Genomic DNA, 24491 nt, shown 5'->3' on the forward strand with positions numbered 1-24491 from the left:
CACCGAGAGACCAAGAGACCTCTTTACTCATGGCTGAAGGGAAGGCAGGAGTTCTCTGGGCCACTTTAAAGTCTGTCACCAAGAAAGGTGAGCTTGAGCCTGTGAGCAGGGTGGAGAGGGGGCTGGGCTGTGAGACCAAAGTGTCTGCTGCCTACACACAGGCAATTTACAAAGCACTACGCAGGAGCATACCCTGCAAGCGCATGCGGCGCAGGCAAGAGCGGGCGTCCAGACGCCTGAGGGGTGGTCTGGGTTTCAACTTGAGCAAGTTCAGAGGAAGTCTTAGGAGTACACAGATTCTTGATGGGCAGATCTTGTCTCTTCCCAAACTTCTTTCATACGGTAAGAGAAACCTATTCTAGATCCCATTTCAGGAGCAAAGCGCGGTTTAGAAGATACCATTCCTCAAACTGCACATTCAACAAATGCAGAAGATGCTTCTATGTCTCTATAAACCATGCCTTCAAGGCCAGTCTTGATGTGCCAAGCCTGCGCCCCTCTGAAGTCTCTTAATCTCACACCTGTATGCGTGTGCATGGGGAAGGGGCTCTAACACACCTCAGAGGAATGGAACTTGGTCATCAAGCCCTGTCCCCACCTGTCATTTAAACCTTTGCTTCCTGATTGAAGTTTGTCCCGCTCCAACTATAGGGACCTCACAGTTTTTTCATGTCTACAGTGAAGAGTTGGAGAAATAGCTCATTTTCAAATGCTGGGTGTGGATTAACCTCATGAGGAACGATCCACTTGTTCTAGCAGAACCACCAAGGATAGGGCCAAAAGATGCGATATCCAGGGGAACACCTAAATATTTCAGAGAAACATCAAGACAAGAAACTAGATAACTCCTGAGCTCTCTTAAACATGTAGAACTGTTCTTGCTTTATATTCCCAGATAATTAAAGCCATTTGTCACCCAAGATTTCATTCAATGTTTGTTTTTCTCTTTAAAAAAACATTGAAAATACTATTGGCTTCCACTCTGAGCTCCGGGGAGTCCTGGGGGCCTGCCCTGGCCTCCCTTGAGTCCATGCACACGCTTCCTCATTTCCCCCAGGACAAGGTCTTCAAGCTCCTGCAGAAGTCTTGTTCGCTGCTCTCAGTTTTGTGGCTGCTTCTTCATTTCTGCATCATTTGTGGAATTTGCTGATTCCCGCACCCAGAATGGTGAAACAGAGCCACACAGTGAGTTCTACTAAAGGCTTTGGGGAGAGGGAAGAGGTGTTAACCCAACCTATTCCCAAAGGCCCTCTAGGGAGACAGGGTGTTGAGTTATCATCTTCCTTTTTCGTGTGTGTGGTGCCCACAGGGGGAGAGTGTGGGAGGAAACTCATCACCCCTAGTGGAGACAAAGAGACAGATTCTGAAATGATGAGAAATGCAGACAAGGAGGGCTGGAGAGACTGAATCTGGGGTCTGTGCAGTCACAGACCGAGGCCTGTTCACTGGAAATGAGGCTGGAGCAGCAGACTGAGGGGACATCGTGCTTTGTGCTTAGGGACTCCTGGGACCAGGCACACGTGACCAGAGCGTGCTTGGCTGTATCAAATAACTGTGCAGTCAGAACATCTTTGGTGGAAGGGAAGTTGCTTAAAGAGAAGGGCTCAGAAACCCATAAGACAACTTCGTGGAGCTGGTTCTTCCATCCATCTTTACTGGGCTCAGGAGAGCAAGCTCAGGTTGTCAAGCTAGCACTGCAACCATCTTTCTGGTCCCCCCGGAAACTATTCTTCAAAAATCCAGATGCTCTCGATAAGAAGGAACAGCAGATTTTCCTGTGGTGGACAAAGGCACCCACCATGTCTCTGCTCACCTGGCCCCTAAAGCCTTGCTTTGCATTGCTCTTTAGACTTAGCCTGACATTGTGGCTGGTTTTGCCCGTCTGCAGGAATGAGCGCATGAATGAGGAAATCGTGACTGAGAGTCCTGAGAACCATGGGAGGAAGGAAGATGGCAAGAGACGAGGAAAGCACCTATGGTAACAGCCCTTCTCTCAATGCATCCCAGCTGGTGTGGGCACTAAGGGTAGGAAGTGGGTGGAGCTTCCTCAGATCTGGAAGCCCCTGGGATGAAACAGCAGGACCCATTTGACTGTGTCTCTGCCCCTGCCCTGCTGAGAGAAGCTCACAGCTTTGACACCCCCTGTCACTGGTTCCCACAGCATGAAGGAGGATCCTAAACCTACTCTGGTCTCCACAAAAAAATGACACAGAGGATGGGAAACCCAGGACTAGTGTGAGCCTCACTCACCAGGTCTCCAGTGTTAGGATAGAGGGCTAACTGCATATTTAGTATTTGGGGGGTCGGGGAAATGACTGTGGGTAAAGGCACAAGCAGCCAATCCAGATGGGTTGACTTCAACCCCTGAGCCAACCGATGCAAGGAGGGAACTGAGTCCTGAAACTCGACCTTTAGCCTCCATAGGACACAGTGATACGGCATCCCCATAGATAAAATGAAACAAAATATTATCTAAAGCGGGGCTTTCTCTTTAAGGAGCCAGCTTAAGACAAGAGAGGAGAAAGAGGGAAGCAGGTGAACTCTCCTCTCTAACAGCCCAGGGAAAGGCCCACATTGTCTCCACTTCCATAGGAGAGGTGTGCCCTAGCCTGAGCACTTCCTGCCCTTACACAAGCACTTGGTGGGCTGCCATCCAACCTGTGCCTGGGGCTGAGGGGCTCCCCTGTGCTCGATGACCAGCATCTGTGGGGGGAATATTAGGGTCAAATCAGCATCAGGTCGGCCTGTGTGTGCAGGACCAGAGGTCCTGGTAGACCCAGGAGTTATAATGGACTCTTTCTGAAAGGCAGCAGGAGCACCTACAGGTGCAGAAAATACAAGGGCAGAGAGGAAAGACCGGGAGGAGCCTGAGCTCTGAGAGCCCAGAGCAGATGGGAGCACCAGTTTCCAAGGGGAGCAGGCACTGCGGTTCATTCCCTTTCGGGCTGAAGGTTAGAACATAGGTGAGCCCCAGGGAAAAGCCGTGTCTCTGACTCAGTGTTGCCCTGTCTGGTCCTCAGGCTTGGAGATGGATTCACAGATCCCAAAGGGGCCCCCACTGAGGCTCATCCTGGTAGGTAGGACCGGAACCGGCAAGAGTGCCACTGGTAACACCATCCTGGGCCAGACGTGCTTCGAATCCAAGCTGGGGGCTGTGCCTGTTACCAGATCCTGCTCCTGGGCCAACAGGAAATGGGCCGGCTGGTATGTAGAGGTGGTGGACACCCCGGATGTCTTCAGCTCTGAGGTCAAACAAACCGACCCTGCGTGCTCGGAGACAGCCCACTGCTTCCTACTGACGTCGCCCGGGCCGCACGCGCTGCTGCTGGTCACCCAGCTGGGTCGCTTCACCACTCAGGACAGCCAGGTGCTGGCCGGGGTGAAGCGGGTGTTTGGGGAGCAGGTGATGGCGCGGACTGTTGTGGTGTTCACTCGCAAGGAGGACCTGGCAGGAGAGTCTCTGCAGGATTACGTGCGATGCACAGACAATCGCGCGCTGCGGAAGCTGGTGGCTGAGTGCGGGGGCCGCGTGTGCGCCCTAAACAACCGAACCACTGCCCGCGACCGCGAGGCACAAGCTGAGGAGCTGCTGGGCCTGGTCGCTGGCCTGGTGAGGGAGCACGGGGGCGCGTACTACTCCAATGAAGTGTATGATCTGGTGAGGACCCTGCGGGGCTCTAACCCCAAAGACCAAGTCAGCAAGGTGGCAGAGATGGTGGCAAGACGCATGCAGAGGCCCCTGCACACCAGGCTGCTAAAAGGGCTGTGGGACTGGCAGAAATCTTACAGGAAGAGCTGGAGACGGGGCGTGGCTATTTTCCTGGGTGTGGCCTTCCTGATCTACCTGCTGGTCTACAGAAAGGCGCCTCAGACCATTGGGGACCAGAATAGCAGATAATGCTGGTCTTAGAAGATGTTTTAACTAGGAAGAAAATATTTTTAAAAAGGAATGCTTAGATCTCTGCTCAGAGCTCTCAGTACTGCGGGAAACACGGTATCAGCTTTGCAAAGGCTTCGGAGGTGATGAGTCTCAACTTTAACTACTAGAGTTTAAAAAAAATAAAATTTGTCTAACTAAAATTTTCCTTTAGACCTTTTCATCATCCCTGTGGTTCATTCTTCCCTTAAAACGGCAAAAACTCCTGGTAGCTTGTAAATGGGGACAAAATCTTCTTTTCTTTTTAAAACTTATTCTTTGGTAATTTCATATAATAAATTTGGGTCATATTCTCTCACTTTCCCCAAGTCCCTACCACCTCCCTCCTCTCAGAACTTCATGGTTTTTTGTTTGTTTGTTTTGTGTCTTAACAGCAACACGAAGCTGGATTTGTTGGCCAATACTCCTGAGCCTGCCCTGGGGTGTGGCTGATATACCCAGTGTCACTTCATTGAAGAGAATCCATTTTCCTTCCCCCAGGAGTTATGATTTGTGACTAGTTTCTTGGTTGGAGGGGGCATTTATGTCTGGCTTGCACTTGCTCGGGTGCTGGGCATGCCGCCACAGCCTCTGTGATCACGTGTGCACCTGCCCTGTTGTGTCTAGAAAGTTGTTTTCCTTAAGTCACCCAACACCTGAGGCTTTTAGGGTCCCCCTGCCTTCCTTTCCACAGACATCTCTAACAAGATGGTGGCCAGGAGTTTCTTCCCTGTGCTCAAACCAAAGCCCAGGGTCTGGGAACTGGCTCCCTAAATAACAGTCACGAGGACAGAAGGGTCACCGCCTGCTTTCTAGGGAACACAGGCACATGGCTTCTTTGGGCTTAGTTTGTTTCTCTGTGAAAATAGATATCGAGTTTGGAAGCTATCAAAATTTTTTTTCATTTTTTTCTTTAAACAAATAAATTATTTCAAGATGGGCTTGATGGCACATGCCTGCCACTCAGGAGGCAGAGGCAGGAGGGTCGGGTGTTCCTAGCTCAGGGCCCTGGGTTCAATTCCTAGTTGGGGGGATGTTAATGTGTGAACTCTTGACAGTTAGGTTTCTGGGAGATTCTGGCTTTGTCTGAAGAGTTACAGCCTGCCAGGATGGGTCAGGGTCTGTTAATTTCTCCCCGCTTCCCACCCTGCCCTAATAAACCAAACCAGGAGGGATCAGGGTCTGTTGATTTCCTTCCCACCTCCCACCCTGACATAACAAACCAAACCAAACTCACTCCAGTGCTGTCTGCTAGGTTGAAACTGTGTGAAAATATAGAAGCCAAGGGGTGAATAAAAATCAAAATGGAAAAAACTCTCTCTAACAGGAACATAGCCACCCCTCAGAAGTCTTTCTCTTTTCCTTCCTTCCTTCTTTCTCTTTTTCTCTTTCTCTCTCTTTCTTTAAAAAAAAAAACAAAACCACAACGTAAGTCCTTAGACCTCTTTGTCCTTCCTATCCCCTTTGCTTTGAGATGTTTATCCCCTTAAATCCTTTTTCCTCTCCAGGTGAAGAGCAGAAGGAGCTGGTGGAATGCAAACATCGGGGAATGTCAGACCCTGCTCCTCAGGGACACAGGCTCTAACTTAGGTTGAAGCCCTCTCCTCCCATCGCAGACCTTCCTCTTGCCCGAAGGATGTGGGGTGTTGTAGGAGCTGCGGGCTGCATTCTGCCACCCAGCTCCCGCCACCAGCTAGCTTTACCCGAAATAACAACACACAAACTGTATTCTTTTAAACACTGCTTGGCCCATTATATCTAGCCTCTTCTGGGCTAACTCTCGCACCTGGACTAGCCCATTTCTAATAATGTGTGTAGCACCGAGGTGCACTTACCGGGAAGATTCTAGCCTACGTCCATCCTGGGTCGGAGCTTCATCGCATATGCCCTGGCGATGAGCTGCGTGGGTTAATCTAGCTATGAGAGCTAACCAGTAAGAGACTAGAGCTAATGGGCCAAGCAGTGTTTAAAAGAATACAATTTGTGTGTAATTATTTCGGGGCATAAGCTAGCCAGGCGGCCAGGAGCCGGACTGTGGGAAGAGGCCCGCAGCTCCCTCAACAGAATGGCGCCCAACATGGGGCACGAACCCACGACCCTGAGATTAAGAGTCTCATGCTCTACCGACTGAGCTAGCCACGAGCTGGCTTACCAGGAAAGATCTTAACCTGCATCTGTCTGGAGTGGGAGAATCATGGCGACTCCTCAACTCAGCTTCTTTCTCCTAGCATTCTGTTCTGTTTACTTCGCTTACCTATGTTCTAACCTATAAATTGGGCCAAGGCAGTTTCTTTATTAGCCAATGACCTTCTTCCATCAGTGGGGAGCTCATTTCCCTCCGGCTAAAGACACAGCTGGTCACTACCAATTAGGAGAAAGGACAGTGACACTAATAACGGGGCCACCACATCCTCTGGAGGAGGAGCTACGGCTAGGCTGCCTTCTAACTCAAGGCAATCCTCCTGCTTCAGCTCCCTGACAAACAATGATAAGAAAAAGCCACCATGCTCAGCTTGAGTTATGTCTCCTCTTGAAAATGGATGCAGAGGACTGCATCTATCTGGTTTTAAACTCTCCCCACCACCCCACCTCACTGCAGTCTCTTAGAGTGTCACCTCCTCAGCTCCCCTGAAATCCTAGTGTCCATAATCTAAAGCCAAGCACACTTCCTGTCAACAGAAAGCATCATGGGGGAATTCTGAGATGAGAACCACCTACATAAGCCAGAGCTGGGTTTTATGCTCAAGGTTCAATACTTAACAGGTGCAGTCAGGTAAAGAAATGCTCCACACAGCAGAGAAGAGGCAGTCAGCGCCCAGTCTCATGTCTGAGCTCAGATGCTCTTTGAGGGGGCTGTCCAGGCCCTCTGGGACCAGCAGTGCTTTTCTGCCCCCGTTTAGCGGACCCGTCTAAAGACAAAGTGGTCACGTGGGGCCCAGGGTCTTGGGGGCGAGCAGATGCTCACCTTTGATGCTAACAGGGGGAATCCAGGGCCCAGCACTTTCCAGTCTTAAGAGGGTTTTCTGGAACCTGGGGGATGGGGCTGTCCTCCACCACCCAGCATCTGACTCCCAGTGCTCTGTGTGCTCAGACCTTTCTGAAGAGGAAATGAGTAGGGCAGGGCGGCCTGTCAGCTTTCCACAGGAAGCGGCCATTTACCACGGCAGCTCTGCTGTGTTCTGGCGGATTTCAGGTCAGCGTTCAAGGCCCCGACTTTAGGGGACAGCCTGCAGGGCAGTGGCATGTGCTGCGTCACCGTGTTTTTCCTTCTTTACCTGACTCTGGAGTTACGGCTCTGCAAGTGGCCTTTCTGTGAGAGCATCATCCAGCAGGCACAGGTTCTCTGCCTGCTGGCAAGTGACTCACGCTGGTGACTGGAGGCTGAGCCCTGCTGGCCCGGGTAAGGAGGAGGCTCTGGCAGCCACTTGGGGGCCGGGAGGACCAACGGGGACCTGTTCTGCTCCTTTTTAGCGGGCCCTCAGGCGAGCTCTGGTTCTTTGGGTCCCCTGGACAGTGAAGTGAGCATCAGCGACAGCACACGGTGGGGGAGGGCCCTGAAATTTCCATGTCACCATCCCCAGACCCATGGGGATGCTGGGACTTTCTGCCCCATTGCCTGCGCCTTTCTGAAACCCTCGGTTTAACAAAGCTGAACCAATGTTCCTTCCTCTTCGGCAGGTGGGAAACTTCAAGTCCCAGCGCCCAGGTTTTCCCAAGACCCCCAGCAGGTGGCGAACTCTCTCCCATTTTTACCCCAGACTCCTCAAAGCCCACTCAGGTCAGACAGGCTTCACCCCTAGGAGGTCAGCATGGGGCCTTAAGGCTTTACAGACCAGGGTGGAATCTCCGTGTTCCTTCCATCATGATCCAGTCCTCCCCTAGAAGGCCATCAGTGAATTCTATCTCCTGATCTTGTTCTGAAACCACCCTATTCTTTCCAGTCTGCGTAGCCCATACCTTTCCTATAACACAGCCCAAGACACTGTGGCAGGCCAACAGCCGTGAGTTCAAGACTCCTGTGAGCGCTCCCCTTGTTAGCTGAATCTTACGGGAGAGGGTGGTTTTCCTGGACTCTTGGACACCAACCTGCTCTGTGACTCCAGGACCTGGATATAAAGGTGAGGGGAGAGGCAGATGGGTGGAGCAGATGTCACTGAAGATGTTTTTGTTTAATTTAGTTGTGTCAGAGAGTGCAGCACACACTGGTGCTACGGGACACTTGTAGAGGTAGGAGGTCAGCTTTCTGAAGCAACTTCTACCCTTCTACTTGGTGCAAACAGCATCTTTCTTGTTGCTGCTACACCATGGGCTTGCTGGCCTGACTGCTTCTGGCCAAGTCTCCTCTCTTCACCGGCTGCCTCGCTGTGGGAGACATTGGGATTGCGGACGCAGGCAAGCATCTCCAGCTTTTCACTAGCGTTCTGGGCCTCAGAGTCAAGTCCTCAGCTTGTGCAGCCGTTGCTCTGCCCCTGTGTCATAGCTGCCAGCCTGGTTCTTGCGCATCAGGAAGCCAGAAAGACCGTCTCTCAGAAAGTGGCTCCCTGAGCTGGTTTCTCACTGCGGGGTAAAATAAAGCATCCTGGTGAATCAGCTCGGCTGGCTTCAGACAAGAATGTTCATTTCGTGTGTTAGCTTCTGCCTGCTCCCTGAGTGACACCTGCCCCCTGGTCACCCACTGCCGCTCACACGCTGCCTGCCAATCTCCCGTGGCCTCTGCACCCACACTGTGGAAAATTAGCAGAATTTTCCTTTTGGAGCAGAAATCCATATCCATTCTCGATCGCCCCACTGTGTGGGCTCTGCAGGCTGACAGCCACAGCATCAGTTCCCGTCCCTCACACGCCCCTCCCCTCCCCTTCCTTTTCCTAGGCTGTTGTCAGTCTCTCTCCTGTGTGACCATTTCAGTGTCTCCTTCTCATGTGCCCTGTCTCATCTCTGGGCATGTGGGCATTGGCTCATATCTGTCAACGACTTTGTCCTTTAGTGGGACATATGTCTCCTGTAGTCCGTCTGATTCAGAAGCTTCCCCACTAATGTTGCTGAGTTCGGTTGTGACAGCCACATTGCATACATGCAAGTGATGCTGAGAACCAAGCCAGGTTCTACTGAAATCCTTCGAAACACAACAGACACCCCAGGCGGTTTTATCTTTGCGTGATTCTTGGGGGGAGGCAAGTGGTATTTTTGTTTTGTGAAAACATGAACTTAGATATAGAAGTATGCTTCTTTTTCTTTCTCTGTGCTGGTATTGGAATGACTTCCAGCAATCAGTACTACCTTGTGGCCAAAGCCCGGGACAGCAGCATCATACACAGGGTTCCAGGACAGTAGGCTTATTGATTTATTAGGGATTATCTCCCCCAACTACCCAGTAGGTGAGAAGTCCAAGAGACGACACAGACAAGAAGAACTATTTGGGGAGGGTTGGCTATAAGGCAAATGTGTGACTTTGGGCAGCTCATGTAACTAACAGAAATTCTGGTGGCCTGTCACTAACAACACAGGGAACACAAGAAAAAGATGTGCATGCAAGAAGCCTGAATACGATGAGTGTCTGCAGGGGAAGTCATGGCGGGGAAGCCAGTTTCATCGCCACTGACACTGTGTCCTTCACAGTCAAGTCTCGGACAATGAGTAGAAACGGTGCCCTATGACTGGAAGAATTTTCCTGAGAACAGGGTATAGCTTACAGTGATAAGAACAGTACGAGCCTATAGAGGTATGTTCTTCTCTGCGTGCAAGGAAAGGAGGGGGAGAAGAGCGGGGTAGGGAGAAGGGGAAATAAAGAGGTGGACAGGCAGAGCAGAACAGAGGAAAAGAAGGGGGTAGAGGAGGAGAGGGAGATGCCTTAAGATATTCTGGAAACGTGGAAAAAATGGATGGGGTTTTTATGAAGAGGCCCAAGAAAAAACTTTTTCTTTGCAAAATAAAATTGTGAAAGACGAAATAGCAGAAGCACATAAGCCTTGCCATGCCCCGAATTCAGTGGATGACCAGTCCTAAGTCCTAAGAGCGCTAGAAATGCGGTGACCATCATGGAGTCCTATGGAGATTTGGGGTTTGCCTGGGAGACTGGGTAGGCAAGAGCAACTCGATCCACTCAAGAGTTAAACCTGGCCATATCCAGCCAGCAGAAAATGTGCACCCCAGATGAACCAGCTGTTCAACAGAAGTGCCAAGGGGTGCCTATGGGGATTATCTTACAGTGTTCTTTGTTGTGAAAAGAAATGATTTCAGAACAGTTTGATGTTTATTAATAGAAATGAATAAGATGTTGCAAAAAGGGCATTCATGTTGAAGTTTAACATGCAAAAAACAGGACTGAGAATTGTCTAAGGATGTAAATACATATGCAAATACTCAAATATTTAAAAACATCATAATACTAATTGCTGTGAAGGCCAGAATGAGAGAATGAGACAGGAGGTTAGGAGAAGAAAAACCCAGAATCCATGAAGTATGTCTGTGACGTTTTGATTTTTATCTGTGGTGCATCTGCAGGAGAACAGCAACCATTTCTACCCGTTCATTGCAAACGGTGGCTACTTGCTTTTAGTCTATGTTTTTAAAGATTTATTCTTACTATGTATCTTTTATTTGTTTATTTATTTATTTATTTATTTATTTATTAAAGATTTCTGCCTCCTCCCTGCCACCGCCTCCCAATTTCCCTCTCCCTCCCCTAATTAAGTCCCCCTCCCTCATCAGCCCGAAGAGCAATCAGGGTTCCCTGCCCTGTGGGAAGTCCAAGGACCACCCACCTCCATCCAGGTCTAGTAAGGTGAGCATCTAAACTGCCTAGGCTCCCACAAAGCCAGTACATGCAGTAGGATCAGAAACCCATTGCCATTGTTCTTGAGTTCTCAGTAGTCCTCATTGTCCGCTATGTTCAGCAAGTCCGGTTTTTTCCCATGCTTTTTCAGACCCAGGCCAGCTGGCCTTGGTGAGTTCCCAATAGAACATCCCCATTGTCTCAGTGTGTGGGTGCACCCCGCGCGGTCCTGAGTTCCTTGCTCATGCTCTCTCTCCTGCTCCTGATTTGGACCTTGAGATTTCAGTCCGGTGCTCCAATGTCTCTGTCTCCTTTCATCGCCTGATGAAGGTTAATATCCAGGAAGATGACTATATGTTTTTCTTCGGGTTCACCTTCTTATTTAGCTTTTCTAGGGTCACGAATTATAGGCTCAATGTCCTTTATTTGTGGCTAGAAACCAATTATGAGTGAGTACATCCCATGTTCCTCTTTTGGGGTCTGGCTTACCTCACTCAGGGTAGTGTTTTCTATTTCCGTCCATTTGCATGCAAAGTTCAAGAAGTCCTTATTTTTTACTGCTGAGTAGTACTCTAATATGTATATATTCCATACTTTCTTCATCCATTCTTCCAATGAAGGGCATCTAGGTTGCTTCCAGGTTCTGGCTATTACAAACAATGCTGCCATGAACATAGTTGAGCATATACTTTTGTTGTATGATAGGGCATCTCTTGGGTATATTCCCAAGAGTGGTATTGCTGGGTCCAGGGGTAGGTTGATCCCGAATTTCCTGAGAAACCGCCACACTGCTTTCAAAGTGGTTGCACAAGTTTGCATTCCCACCAGCAGTGGATGAGTGTACCCCTTCCTCCACAACCTCTTCAACAAAGGCTATCAATTGGTGTTTCTGATTTTAGCCATTCTGACAGGTGTAAGATGGTATCTTAAAGTTGTCTTGATTTGCATTTCCCTGATCGCTAAGGAAGTTGAGCATGACCTTAAGTGTCTTTTAGCCATTTGAAGTTCTTCTGTTGAGAATTCTCTGTTCAGCTCAGTGCCCCATTTTATAGTTGGGTTGATTAGCATTTTACGGTCTAGTTTCTTGAGTTCTTTATATATTTTGGAGATCAGACCTTTGTCAGTTGCGGGGTTGGTGAGAATCTTCTCCCAGTCAGTGGGTTGCCTTTTTGTCTTAGTGACAGTGTCCTTTGCTTTACAGAAGCTTCTCAGTTTCAGGAGGTCCCATTTATTCAATGTTGTCCTTAATGTCTGTGCTGTTGGGGTTATACGTAGGGAGTGGTCTCCTGTGCCCATGTGTTGTAGAGTACTTCCCACTTTCTCTTTTATCAGGTTCAGTGTGTTCGGACTGATATTGAGGTCTTTAATCCATTTGGACTTGAGTTTTGTGCATGGTGATAGATATGGATCTATTTTCATTCTTCTACAGATTGGCATCCAGTTATGCCAGCACAACTTGCTTTTAGTCTATGTTTTTAAAGATTTATTCTTACTTTTATGCTTGATTTTAGTCTGTTTTTATTTTTTTATTTTATTTATTTATTTATTTATTTATTTTGGTTTTTCGAGACAGGGTTTCTCTGTGGTTTTGGAGCCTGTCCTGGAACTAGCTCTTGTAGACCAGGCTGGTCTTGAACTCACAGAGATCCGCCTGCCTCTGCCTCCCGAGTGCTGGGATTAAAGGCGTGCGCCACCACTGCCCAGCTTAGTATATGTCTAGCCTGTGACACCAGCCATCCCTGCATGAAGTCTCAGATCAGATTAGTCAGCTGGTTTTTAAAACCTTGTAGTTTTAAAACATATTTGTGCTTGGAGAAATGCACATGAAAAAATATAGAATAAAAAAAGATACATAGTAAGAACAAATCTTTAAAGATTTTTTTTTTGTCTCGTTCTTGCTCATACGAGAATGCTCCACAGATTTACACTTCCAGCCTGGCGGAGATCATCCGTTCATCTGCAGGAAACGCCTGCTTTCCCACGAGTGAGGAGGAGCAATAGCACACTGTGCTGCGATGCCCCTGCCTCACTCCAGCCAGTTACTTACAGATGTTTGCAGTCAACACAGGTGCGAGAGTTAGCCATGGAAATGGCCATGCGAGGACAGTTACCCCGAGCTACCTGAGTCAAAGCGCCTCACCAGTTCCCACATGGACGTGACTTTAATTCTTTCCTGTTTCGGTTCCAGAAGAAATGGAAGGCCTCCGGAAGAGCACATATGGAGCCATAGTTGAAGGTAAGAAAGCACCAAGGTCCTGAAGGGACCGAGACCCAAAACAGGTTCAGACACTCAAGATCAAGAAGGAGAAGACAACTGCCGTTTGTTCCCTGTGTCTCCAGATCTCTGTGTCCAAGCCGCTGCTGTGTTCACGTACACATATGCACACATACATACACACAGGCATACACATACACACGCACAGAGACACACATGAACACAGACTCACATGCTTGCAAACACACACATGCGCGCACACACTCCACGGTGACACTCTCCTCCACATGATGTGGTGAAACGTGATTCTGACACACGTTCAGGGTTAGAAGGGCCTGCAACTAAACAGCGACAGAGTTTCTCTTTCCTCCCTCATCTCCTCTCAGCTGAGAGAGAGACGGGGGGGGGGGGGGTAAGAAGGGAGGGAGAGAGGAAGAGAGGGAGGGAGGGAGGAAGGAAGGAATTTGCCCTAAAGTGATTATGTCTTACAGAGCACCCCATAACACTAAGGGAAATTAAAACCATCACAGAGTAAAGGGAATCAGCTCGATTTTGTTTTCTATGATATTGAGAATTGAGCCCTGAGCCTTACAATGTTGGATGGGCACTCTACCACTGAGCCACCGTCAGCTTTCCCCCAAATGACAGACTTTTAGGAGTGTACAGGGCACTTAAAACTCATTTGGACTCACAGGACAGCCCCCTGTCCTCACCCCTTCAAGTCTGGAGATCTGAGCTCTTGTCTTCATGGTGTCCCTCCATCGCTCCTCTTGTTACAGGCCCTGGGCCACGCCCAGCAATAGATGTCTGCTTCTGATTCTAACCGTCTTCTCTCCCACCCTTCTGCACCCACCCACTTTGTATCATTTCCCTGATGTTAACTGTCGCCATCCCCCACCTCAAATCCAAGTGCCCCCTTTGCTTCCTAGGCTAATCCAGCTGTCTCTGAGTGTGAGCCACTGTAGCTCTTCCACCTGGAGTAACCTCGGGGTGAGGGGGGCGGGGATAGGCTGAGCACATTCACACAGTAAGTCTGGAGCATGGTAGGTAAAAGAGGTGGCTGTCAGCCATGACTTCATCTCTGCCTGCTCCTTAACTAACACATATGTATTTCACAACCAGTTTTCTGGGAAGCTGCCCTGAGCATCCTCCAGGCGAGAGCACAGGGACCTTTTCTTCAGCAATGGCACATTTGTTGTGGTCCAGATGGAACAGAGCCTCTCTTTCCTGTGACTGTCCCACCCCCCTGCTCATGTGTCCTAGAATGGGCTCCCAACAGGGACTTCATGAAAGCCAAGGACCACCTAAAATTACAGGCAAACAGTTGGGAGCATTTGAATGGCACCTCTTTTTCTGGGAATGAGGACAACTGATTTCAGGAGATATCCGCAAGGACCCAGTACATCAAAGCCCAAAGACTTGCTGAGTGAGGCACAAACCTACTTTTGTCCACAGGGAGCAGGGAAATCTACTGTGGAGCAGAATCAGGCTGCCTGAGGATCCTCCTGGTGGGTAAATCTGGCTGCGGGAAAAGCGCCACAGGGAACAGCATCCTCTGCCGAAAAGCATTTGAGTCCAGGCTTGGAGCCCAGTCAGTGACCAGGAAGAGCCAGGCAGAGATGGGCACATGGAAGGAAAGGAGACTGCTAGTGGTAGACACGCCCCCCATCTTTGGGTCAAAGGCCCAGAACCAAGACATGGACAAGGACATTGGAGATTGTTACCTGCTGTGTGCCCCAGGACCCCACGTGCTGCTGCTGGTGACCCAGCTGGGACGCTTCACAGCTCAGGACACCCTAGCCGTGAGGAGGGTGAAGGAGATCTTCGGGGCAGGAGTCATGAGGCACATGATTGTCCTCTTCACCCACAAGGAAGACCTGGCAAATGAGACTTTGGATGAGTTTGTGACCCACACTGACAACCACAGCCTGCGCAGCCTGGTCCACGAGTGTGGGAGGAGGTACTGTGCCTTTAATAACAGGGCCTCAGGGGAAGAGCAGCAGGGACAGCTGGCAGAGCTCATGGCCCTGGTGAGGGGGCTGGAGCAGGAGTGTGAGGGCTCTTTCCATAGCAACGACCTCTTCCTTCATGCTCATGTGCTCCTTAGTGATGGCTGCAGTGAGTACCAGGAAGCCTACAGGTGCTACCTGGCCAAGGTGAGGCAGGAGGTGGAGAGGCAGAAGCGGGAGCTGGAGGAGCAGGAGAGCAACTGGGTGGCTAAGATGCTTTGCAGAGTCAGGACATGCTCGTGCTCCCAAATCGCGGCAGCCGCCCTTCTTATTGGGTGTGGTTTGATTTTTATTGGCATTTTAATTAACTTGTATGTTAACCAGTGGAACTGAGCCTTTTCAGGTGTTTTCGGCCATCAGCGCCCTCTCCCAAGGTTCGCATTTCTGTCTGCACTGGGGTACCTCAGTTTCACGCTCATCTGAATCCCTTGAATCAAGTATGAAAGAAAAAGAACGTATTTCTTAAGTCGTGAGGGTGACTCAAGTAGTTCCATCATAAAGGCCCGGGTGCTAATATTCAGGCATCTGCACTGGCCAGCCCTTAGGGTCCTGACAGGCTGCTCCTCAAGTGCGCCCACTAAGAACACCCCCATGCACATTAGCCATGTTCCCTCATAAAAGTCAAGCCTCGTCCACCTTCTGTCTCCTTCTCTTCCACCACTCTTGTCCCCAGGGACCAGGATCTGGCCCTCTCTCTGCCCCCTTTTCTGACCCTTCTCTCTCCTCTTCCAATAAACCTCCACAGTGAGCCCTGCTGTATGGCTTTACTCCTTCCTGTTGATTTTTAAACTATAATCTTGGTGTCGGACCCGCGGCAGGCTCTTCAGGGCTTCCTCTTGTCCATTAGCAGCCTGAGGCATGCCGAGACCCCGGATCCCGGTCCACATATGACAGCCTCACTTGTCCAACTAACAGGTTGCTGAGCCCTGCCAACCAAAATGGGCGTGATTGGTGAGCCTCCCTTGTCTGGCCATTCCCCACGAGTGAGGATTCGTCTCTCCGCCATCGTTTCTCACCTCAGGAACAAGCCCTGATATCAGGCAACCCACGTGTCTCTTGGGGCTCAGCACGCCATGGCCCCTGGGCCTTTGGGTGATGACTCACTGGCCAGCTTCTGCCTTCTCAATCAATCCCCTCAGAACTCCTGGGACGCTAGAAATTGCAGACTTTTGGCTCTTACTTCTCTGCCTCGCTCATGGGAACTATATCACTGTCTATACCTCCAAGCGCTCAAGCTTTTAAGAGCTTCTAAATTTATCTGCCTTTGCGGCCAAATCTGGCCCAAATGCCCCTTAGATATCAATCCAAATAGCGGCTTCTCAGCACCCTATATCCCGACATTTTAAGGACCTTTGCTACATTCTGTGAGTGATCCAACAGATGGAAGGGGTGCCCTGTTTTCAAGCTTTCTCTTATCTCCACTTCAAGCCCTCTCTACATTCTTTTTCCTGGTTCTTCTACTCAGCTATGAAGCCCGTTAAGCTGCATTTCCCCCTTTCATTGAGTAAACAGACAACAAACTGGGGTTTTATACGTCTAACTCTGCTTCTTTCATTTAAGAATTCCAAAGTCAGTTTCCGAAGCAACAGTCCGCCTCTGCCGCTAAAGCAGTTTTGTGCTGCCGGGTCCCTTTCCGCCATCAGCTATGCAGCGTGCGCACCCTTTAAAAGTACCCGGCAGGCAGAGCGCATTCCCGTTGCCTCTTGTCTCTTACACCTGTCTTTGTCTCTAATTTCCTCCCTTACCCCCTTTTTCTCTCTCGTGCTTCTCTTCGTCTTGTCTGTCTGCCTCTCTCTCAAGTCCCCACTCCGAGGCAGCCTTTTAAGCTTTCACTCTCCCCCTCCCAATAAACCTCTTGCACTAACTCTGTTGCATGTGGCGAGTTTGCTTAGTGGCATACCGGGCAGGGCCCGCCAGAGGTAGCCACTTCACACTAGGAGCCTACCGGCCTGCTCCACCTGCAACAAATCTGCTCCCTGATCTGATTTCTCGTTCACTGACAGCTTTGCCTTCTATTCAGTACCAACAACTGGGTCTCTGGCAGGGCTCCCGCCTCTGACCATTCCCCAGGATGTGAGGCTTCATTTCTTGAGCACAGTGCGATTGTGTCTCTCAGGGCTCATAGACCTTGGCCCCTGTTCTTGAGAGACGATGTATTGGTCAGCTTGTGCCCACTCAATCTGGTCCTCCCTGGATTCCTGAATCTGTCTCATCCTTGGGAATTGTGTTATACACCTCCTCGCTTTTGGAGACTCACTGACCAGTATTCTCTGGAACTGAGAGAGAATTCTCCACTTTTTTTTCTTTGCTCCAAGACCTGCTTGTGTCTGTCTGCTCACCCTCTCTAAATGTTCTGTTTGCTGCAACATGTGGGTCAGATGAGGAGGCCTGCTTGTTCCTGCTCAGACACACCAGTCCCCCCCCCTTCTTTTTATTTGCCCGACTCCTATTTAATATAAGGTGTGTGTGTGTGCATGGGACATGTATTTAACCCCGTATGTGTAAATGGAAGCTGGGTTTAATTCTGCATGTATGTGTATATAACTTGGATTCAATTCTGTGATATGTACATGAAACTATTGTTTAAAAAACATGTTTTAAACAGCAGCCATGTCGCTTGCCTTCACCTTGATTGGTGACATCATCGTGACGTAAGTTTTTACTAAGGTTAAAGAGTAGCAGTGAAGAGACAGAAATCTTTAATAAAAAAATAAACACCAAGCTTCCAGAGAACTTAAGTAAGTGATGTCATATGTTTGATAAATAAGATTTGATAAACAAGATATATATTCTATAATGGAGTTTCTGGTCTCCCAAGAGGGTCCTTTTCCCAGAGCTGGGCATTTGGGCAGAGGCCCCCATGGCTTGCCAAGGGCAATTGGCCTCTGTGCTCCTTCAGTCCCTGCTCACAGGCCCCCTTCTCCTGTTTCCATGTGGCCCTGGTGATCTTTCCCGTCCCTTTTCCGTGTCTTCTCAGGAGACAGCCTTACCAGTGTGGCACAAGTTTATTCTGTTCCACTTTTTACTATTGACTGCCCTCAACCATCAACCACCTGTCCCTGGTATCGGATGGAAAGAGGGTGTGAGCTGATGCTGTGGGGATGGGGAAGGACCAGGGGCTTTCAGGTTTGTTTATGTGAAGACGGGAAAGCTTAAGTGCTGACAAGGAGAAAGCGATCTGAGATGTATAAAACAATGACATGTGTTCCAGATTTCTCTCGCGCGCTCTGTTACTGTTCACAATCTTGACATTAATTGATGGAATTCTGGTAAGCTATCAGTCTAGCTCTGGCGGAGCACTAAACATTATACTCTACCACTATAGTATCACAGCCACAAGCTCAGGGTTTCAAATTCTCTTTGGTTGCTTTCTAATGTGCCTAAAACTTATCTCTGTGTAAATTCAAAGTTCTCATGAGCTCCAGGGAGTTGCCTTAAACCCACTTCAAACAGCATTTTGCCAGGTCCACGTGGTGCCTGACTGTTATACAGAGACTGGACAGTGCAGTGAAACAGACAGATACCCCAGGACATGGCCAACACCCCAGATATCCCAGGTTCCCCAAAGGTGACCGACGCCCCCCCCCCAGGTCAGCAGGAAGCAGTCTCGAGAACACGGCATCCTCATCCCTGCCTCACCTGCTACCCCTTTCTAACTCCTCACCTTTTTATAATAAACAAGAGGGAGGACTGTTAGTATTCAGGCATCTGGACTGGCCTGCCCTTGGGGTCATGACAGGATGCATCCTCAGCTGCAGGCACTAAAAGAATCCCCCCCCCATGCACATTGGCTAAGTTTCCTAATAAAAGGCAGGCCTTATCCACCTCCTGTCTCTTCCTCTTCCACCACTCTTGGCCACAGAAACAGATCTCTGCCCCCTTTTCTACCCCTTCTCTCTCCTTTTCAATAAACCTCCCGTGTGAGGTTGTATGGTGTGACTCTCTCTCCCGCCGTTTTCAAAACTGTAACACTGGGGACTTTCAAAAAGGAGGGTGTTTGGACTGTGTAGCAATGGGTGTGTCTCTCCTAGTGCCCCACTTCCTACAGAGGGGATGTTAACACACAAAGCTGAGGACAGAATCTTATTTTAGTCATAAGTCCACCCTGATCTCATTAGAGCTGTAAAAGTCAGGTCTCCGTCCTCTTTCCAGCCCCAAGAAAGGATAAGGACAGTGTTTACGAAGCAGAGGGAGCTAAGGTATACAAGAGAATGGAGTCAAGAGGCCTGGGCATGAGTGGGGAACGGAGTGAAGAGGCTACAGGATCAGGGTGGGTCTCACCCCAGGGATTGCAGGGTCATCAGTCAAGAAACACAGAAACCAGAAAGTCTAAGTTCAGTAATACAGAGAGCCAGTGGGTGGGTGTCTTGGACTTGGAAGACTGGAGAGTACAATATAGCTGCTCGACACCACATGCAGGCAAAAGTCACTATGATCAAGAGGCTGTGTGTTCATAAAACTTGATGAGCACTGAATTTTGAATTATATGTAATTTTCATGTGTGAAACTAGAACATTATTCTCCTGAATTCTTCAGCCATTAGAGAAAGGTGAAAATGAGTTGGAGAACTATTTGGGTTTTTAAATCACATATTGCTCTGCTGGAGAAGTGGAGTTTGAATCCCAGCATTCACACCAGGCAGCTCACAACAGCCTGTGATTCCAGCTCTGGGTGATCCAGCGCCCTCTTCTGGCCTCCACAGGCACTGCACTCACATGTGCACACACAAACAAAAATAAAATTAATCTTTTTTTAAAATGGGAAAAAAGAAAGAAAAAAAGAAAAATGTGAAAATCAAGTTAAAATCTAAGCTCAGCGGTGCACTCTGTAATTCCAGAACTGGGGGGGGGGGGGGGGGGGGAAACAGGTGGATCCCAGGGCTCTCTGGCCAACCAGTCTAATGGAAAAGGCAGTGAGAGAAATGCCTTGGAATAAAGCTATCCAATGAAAGAACTCGACAATGAGAACTGTAAAACAAAGAAAGAAACTGAAGAAACCAGAATATGAAAGGATGGATCATATTCACGAGCTGGGAGAATGAATGGCGTGAAAATGTCAATACTGCCAAAACCAGCTCACAGGTTCAATAAAGTCTTCATCAAAAGTTCAGTGGTCTTCAAAGAAATAGAAAAAAATAACATTCTTATGGAATAAAAGAGATTCCAGAGAGTTAAAGAATAATTCTGAACAAAAGAACAGTGCTGGGGGTTTCAATAACCTGATCTGAAACTATCCTACAGAAGCATAGTAACAACAATAATAAAAACCACAAAACCCAAAACATGGTATTACCATAAAACCAGATACACAGATCAATGGAATAAAATAGAGGACCCAGACACAAATCTGTGGGGGTTTTTTCTTCTTTATTCTTTGGGAGGTCCACTACTCAGCTCCCAAATAATTACACAGAGACTTATTCTTTCTTATGAATGCCCAGCCTTAACTTGTATTATTTCTAAGCAGATTTTCTTTTTTCTTTTTAAATTTTTTATAATTTATTTTTACTTTATGTTCATTGGTGTTTTGCCTGCATGTATGTCTGTGTGAGGGTGTCAGATCTTGCAGTTACAGACAGTTGTGACCTGCCTTATCGATGCTAAGAATTGAACCTGGGTCCTCTGGAAGAGCAGTTAGTGCTCTTTACTGCTGAGCCATCTCTCCAGCCCTAGCCAGCTTTTCTTAAATTATTCCATCTACCTTTTGCCTCTGGGTTTTTATCTTTCTCTATTCTATATAACTTTCTTTACTTCTTAGTCCGTGGCTTGCTGTGTAGCTGGGTGGCTGGCCCTGGGCCTCTTCTCTCCTCCTTTTTTCTTTCTCCACTTTCTTTTTCTCCTTCTATTTATTCCCTCTGCCTGGCAGTCCCATCTGTCCCTCTCCTATCTAGCTATTGGCCATTCAGGTTTTATTAGACCAATCAGGTGTTTTAGATAAGTGAAGTAACACAGCATCCCAGAGTTAAACAAATGCAACATAAAAGAACATATTTTTGCATCATTAAACAAATGTTTCATAGCATAAACAAATGTAACACATCACCAACTAATATTCCACAACACAAACCCACACCTGTGACTTTGTGATTTTTGACAAAGAAGCAAAAAAAAAACTTACAAAAAAACAAAAACAAAACAAAACAAAAACAAACACATCAGAGAAGAGAGCAAGTGATGCTGGGAAAGCTGGGTGTCCCTGTGTAGAGAAATGAAGCTGTACTCCTGCCTCTCGGTCTGTGAAATCAGCTCAAACTGCGTCGTCTTGATGTAAGAGCTAAAACTGTTGGAAGAAAAAGTAAAAAAACTACTTCAAGATTCAAGTAAGAGGTTTCTGCAAGGGCTCTGTTCACTCTGGAAACGGTGCCAATGATTAGCAGATGGGGTTTTATGAAATTCAAAAGCTTCCATGTGGTATAAGAAACAATCACTGTGTGAATAGAGACAGCCTTCTGAGTGGGGCAAAACCTTCACAGCTATTCATTTGCCATAGGATTAAGATCCAAATGTACCAAGAACTCAGAAAAGGAAGAAATCAGATGAATACCTAGAAACAGCTAGAATTCGATAGAAAGAAATCCAACAGCACAGCTGATAAATGAGCTAACACACAAACTCTTCTCAAGATGGGCTACAAATGACCAATTAGCACAAGAAAAATGTCTGCATCGCTAACCATTTGAGAAATGCAAATTTCGGGGCTGGAGAGATGGCTCAGTGGTTAAGAGCACTGACTGCTCTTCCCAGAGGACCCGGGTTCAATTCCCAGCACCCACATGGCAGCTCACAACTGTCTGAAGATCAGTTCAGTTCCAGGGGATCTGACACTTCACACCAATAAAGTTAAATAAACCATAAAAATATTTAAAAAAAAAAAAGAGAAATGCAAATTTCTTGGGGGTTGGAAGGATGGCTCGGAGGCTGAGTGTATGTTTCAGAGGACCGGAGTTGTTTTCCCAGCACTCACTCTCAGCCGCCTGTAGCTCCAGGGCCATGGGACCTGACACCCTCGGATACTGGTGGGGATGTAAACTCGTCCAGCTACCACGGAAATCAGCATGAAGCGTCTTCAAAACACTAGAAATAGATAGCGCATGTAATCCAGCTATAGCGTATAGAATGAAATACACCTGACTTCCTCAGTTTGGGTCCAGTGTTTCCATACTGCCCTCCGCTTCTTCCTTTGGGAATGTGAATGGTTGCTGTGTGTCACAGTGTGGTGGAGGTTGCAACATGAAATATACAATAGCGTATTCATCCAAGACTCCAGGTCAACACACCACAGAGACAGCCACACATCAGTGTCTATGGCAGCACTGTTAACAACAGATCAATTATGGAACACCCTAAGTGGTCTAAAATGAGAGAGTGGAAAAATAAATGTGATAATATATAAGCACAATGGAACCCTTTCACGTTTATTTTTGAGAATTTCAAGTATTACAGCTATAGTTACATCATCTAATTCTGTGTCTTCCCTATTTCCTCTCAACCTCATGACCTCTTATCCTGTATTATACCTATATACCCGCATGTACACGCATGCACACATAAGTACTACCTGCTGAGTCCATGCATCGTGGTTAATATGTGTATGTGTTTAGGGATGACCACATGGGACTGATAACCTATTGGGAACTCATCCTTGGAGGAGACCGCCTCTTTCTTAGTACACTACGGTTCCCTAAGCAAGACCTGCACACAACACCTGTGGACATCACAGCAGGATTTTAGTTAGCCATGAAAAACAATGACATTGTGTCATTTGCAAGAAATAGATGCAACTGGAGTTAATTATATTAATTAAATTAAGTCAGTTTCATATTGAATATCTTCTCTTTTGTGGATTCTAAATTTTTATGTAGATAAATAAAAGTCATGTGTGTCTCTCTGATGTGGAAGAAGTGACATTTTCTAGGGGAGGAGAGGAACTAATGGGAGGAGAAAGATAGGGAATATGGGGATATGCTAAAAGTACATCATGGAGTTGTATTTATTTATTTTGTTCTTTTCTTGTACACTCCAACCACAGTTGCCCCTCACTCCCCTCCCCCTAGTCTTCCCCCCCCACCTCCCTTCTCCTCCAGATCCACCCACACACCTCCCTTCAGAAAAGAAGAGGTCTCCCAAGGATCAACCAAACATGGCATAGCAAGCTACAGTAAGACCAAGGCGCATACTATCATTTCAAGGCTGGACAAGGCAGCCCAGTAGGAGGAAAAGGGTCCCACGGGTAGATAAAAGAGTCAGAGACAGCCCCTACTCCCACTGTTAGGAACCCCACAAGAACACCAAGCTACGTAGCCATAACATATATGCAGAGGAGGTAGGTCAGACCCCTACAGGCTCCCTGATCTCTGTGAGCCCCCATGAATTCCGGTCAGATGATTCTATGGGCTGTGTTTCCTGACTCCACTGGTTCCTCCAATCCTTCCTGCCCCTGCTCTGCAGAACTCCCCCAACTCTGCCTAATTCCAACCAGAATTCTAAAGGGGAAACAGAAGAGGCTCAGGGCAACAAAGTCTGGCAGACCTGGAGCGTGGTTTTCTGAAGGTGATGCTGATAGCTGGGAATCCTGCAGGACGCTTTAGAAACTTCAATAAAGTACAAAGCATCAAACATTAGAATATATGAGCATAAAAATAACAGTGAGGATTGCTATGCCCAATACAAAACTAGCGCAAGTCCCAGAGTGCAAAACCATCCACGCTTTGCCTTGGAGGAGGAGCTTGAGGACCCAGTTCCTCTCCTGCTCCTTCAGCTCCCGCTTCTGCCTCTCCACCTCCTGCCTAACCTTGGCCAGGTAGCACCTGTAGGCTTCCTGGCGCTCACTGTAGCCACCATTAAGGAGCTCCTGGGCATGAAGGAAGAGGTCGTTGCTATGGAAAGAGCCCTCACACTCCTGCTCCAGCCCCCTCACCAGGGCCATGAGCTCTGCCAGCTGTCCCTGCTGCTCTTCCCCTGAGGCCCTGTTATTAAAGGCACAGTACCTCCTCCCACACTCGTGGACCAGGCTGCGCAGGCTGTGGTTGTCAGTGTGGGTCACAAACTCATCCAAAGTCTCATTTGCCAGATCTTCCTTGTGGGTGAAGAGGACAATCATGTGCCTCATGACTCCTGCCCCGAAGATCTCCTTCACCCTCCTCACGGCTAGGGTGTCCTGAGCTGTGAAGCGTCCCAGCTGGGTCACCAGCAGCAGCACGTGGGGTCCTGGGGCACACAGCAGGTAACAATCTCCAATGTCCTTGTCCATGTCTTGGTTCTGGGCCTTTGACTCAAAGATGGGGGGCGTGTCTACCACTAGCAGTCTCCTTCCCTTCCATGTGCCCATCTCTGCCTGGCTCTTCCTGGTCACTGACTGGGCTCTGAGCCTGGACTCGAACGCTTGTCGGCGGAGGATGCTGTTCCCTGTGGCGCTTTTTCCACAGCCAGATACACCCACCAAGAGGATCCTCAGGGGCCCTGACCCTGGGGTGCAGCCATCTTCCTTTCTGCCTTTGGGAGTAAAGGGAAGCTCAGGCGTCAGAAATGATTCATGAAGAAAAACCAACGCAAACCAATCAGGATTCGCCCGGAACTAACA

The 24491-nt window shown here is 48.3% G+C and overlaps 2 protein-coding genes across 13 annotated transcripts in view; one reads left to right on the forward strand and one right to left on the reverse strand.

The window, feature by feature from the left end:
* On the forward strand, positions 1–21058 carry LOC142839414 (GTPase IMAP family member 8-like). The gene is made up of 8 exons (XM_075955531.1): positions 1–87; positions 1058–1185; positions 1889–1978; positions 3021–3896; positions 7008–7109; positions 7197–7316; positions 12877–12924; positions 14359–21058. The coding sequence occupies exons 3-8, from the start codon at positions 1936–1938 to the stop codon at positions 15243–15245; spliced, it is 2076 nt and encodes a 691-aa protein (XP_075811646.1). The 5' UTR covers positions 1–87; positions 1058–1185; positions 1889–1935; the 3' UTR covers positions 15246–21058.
* LOC142839525 (GTPase IMAP family member 3-like) overlaps positions 20995–24491 on the reverse strand; it is a 9051-nt gene continuing 5554 nt past the window's right edge. For 11 of the 12 annotated variants that reach the window (XM_075955726.1, XM_075955724.1, XM_075955722.1 and 8 more), the window contains exon 3: positions 20995–24403. In XM_075955726.1, coding sequence (XP_075811841.1) covers positions 23523–24403 — 881 coding nt within the window. In that variant the 3' untranslated portion in view covers positions 20995–23522. The remainder of the gene's footprint in view (positions 24404–24491) is intronic. The other variant, XR_012908775.1, reaches the window with a different exon arrangement.

Source organism: Microtus pennsylvanicus, chromosome 21, assembly GCF_037038515.1.
Source record: "Microtus pennsylvanicus isolate mMicPen1 chromosome 21, mMicPen1.hap1, whole genome shotgun sequence".
Taxonomy (NCBI): Eukaryota; Metazoa; Chordata; class Mammalia; order Rodentia; family Cricetidae; genus Microtus; species Microtus pennsylvanicus.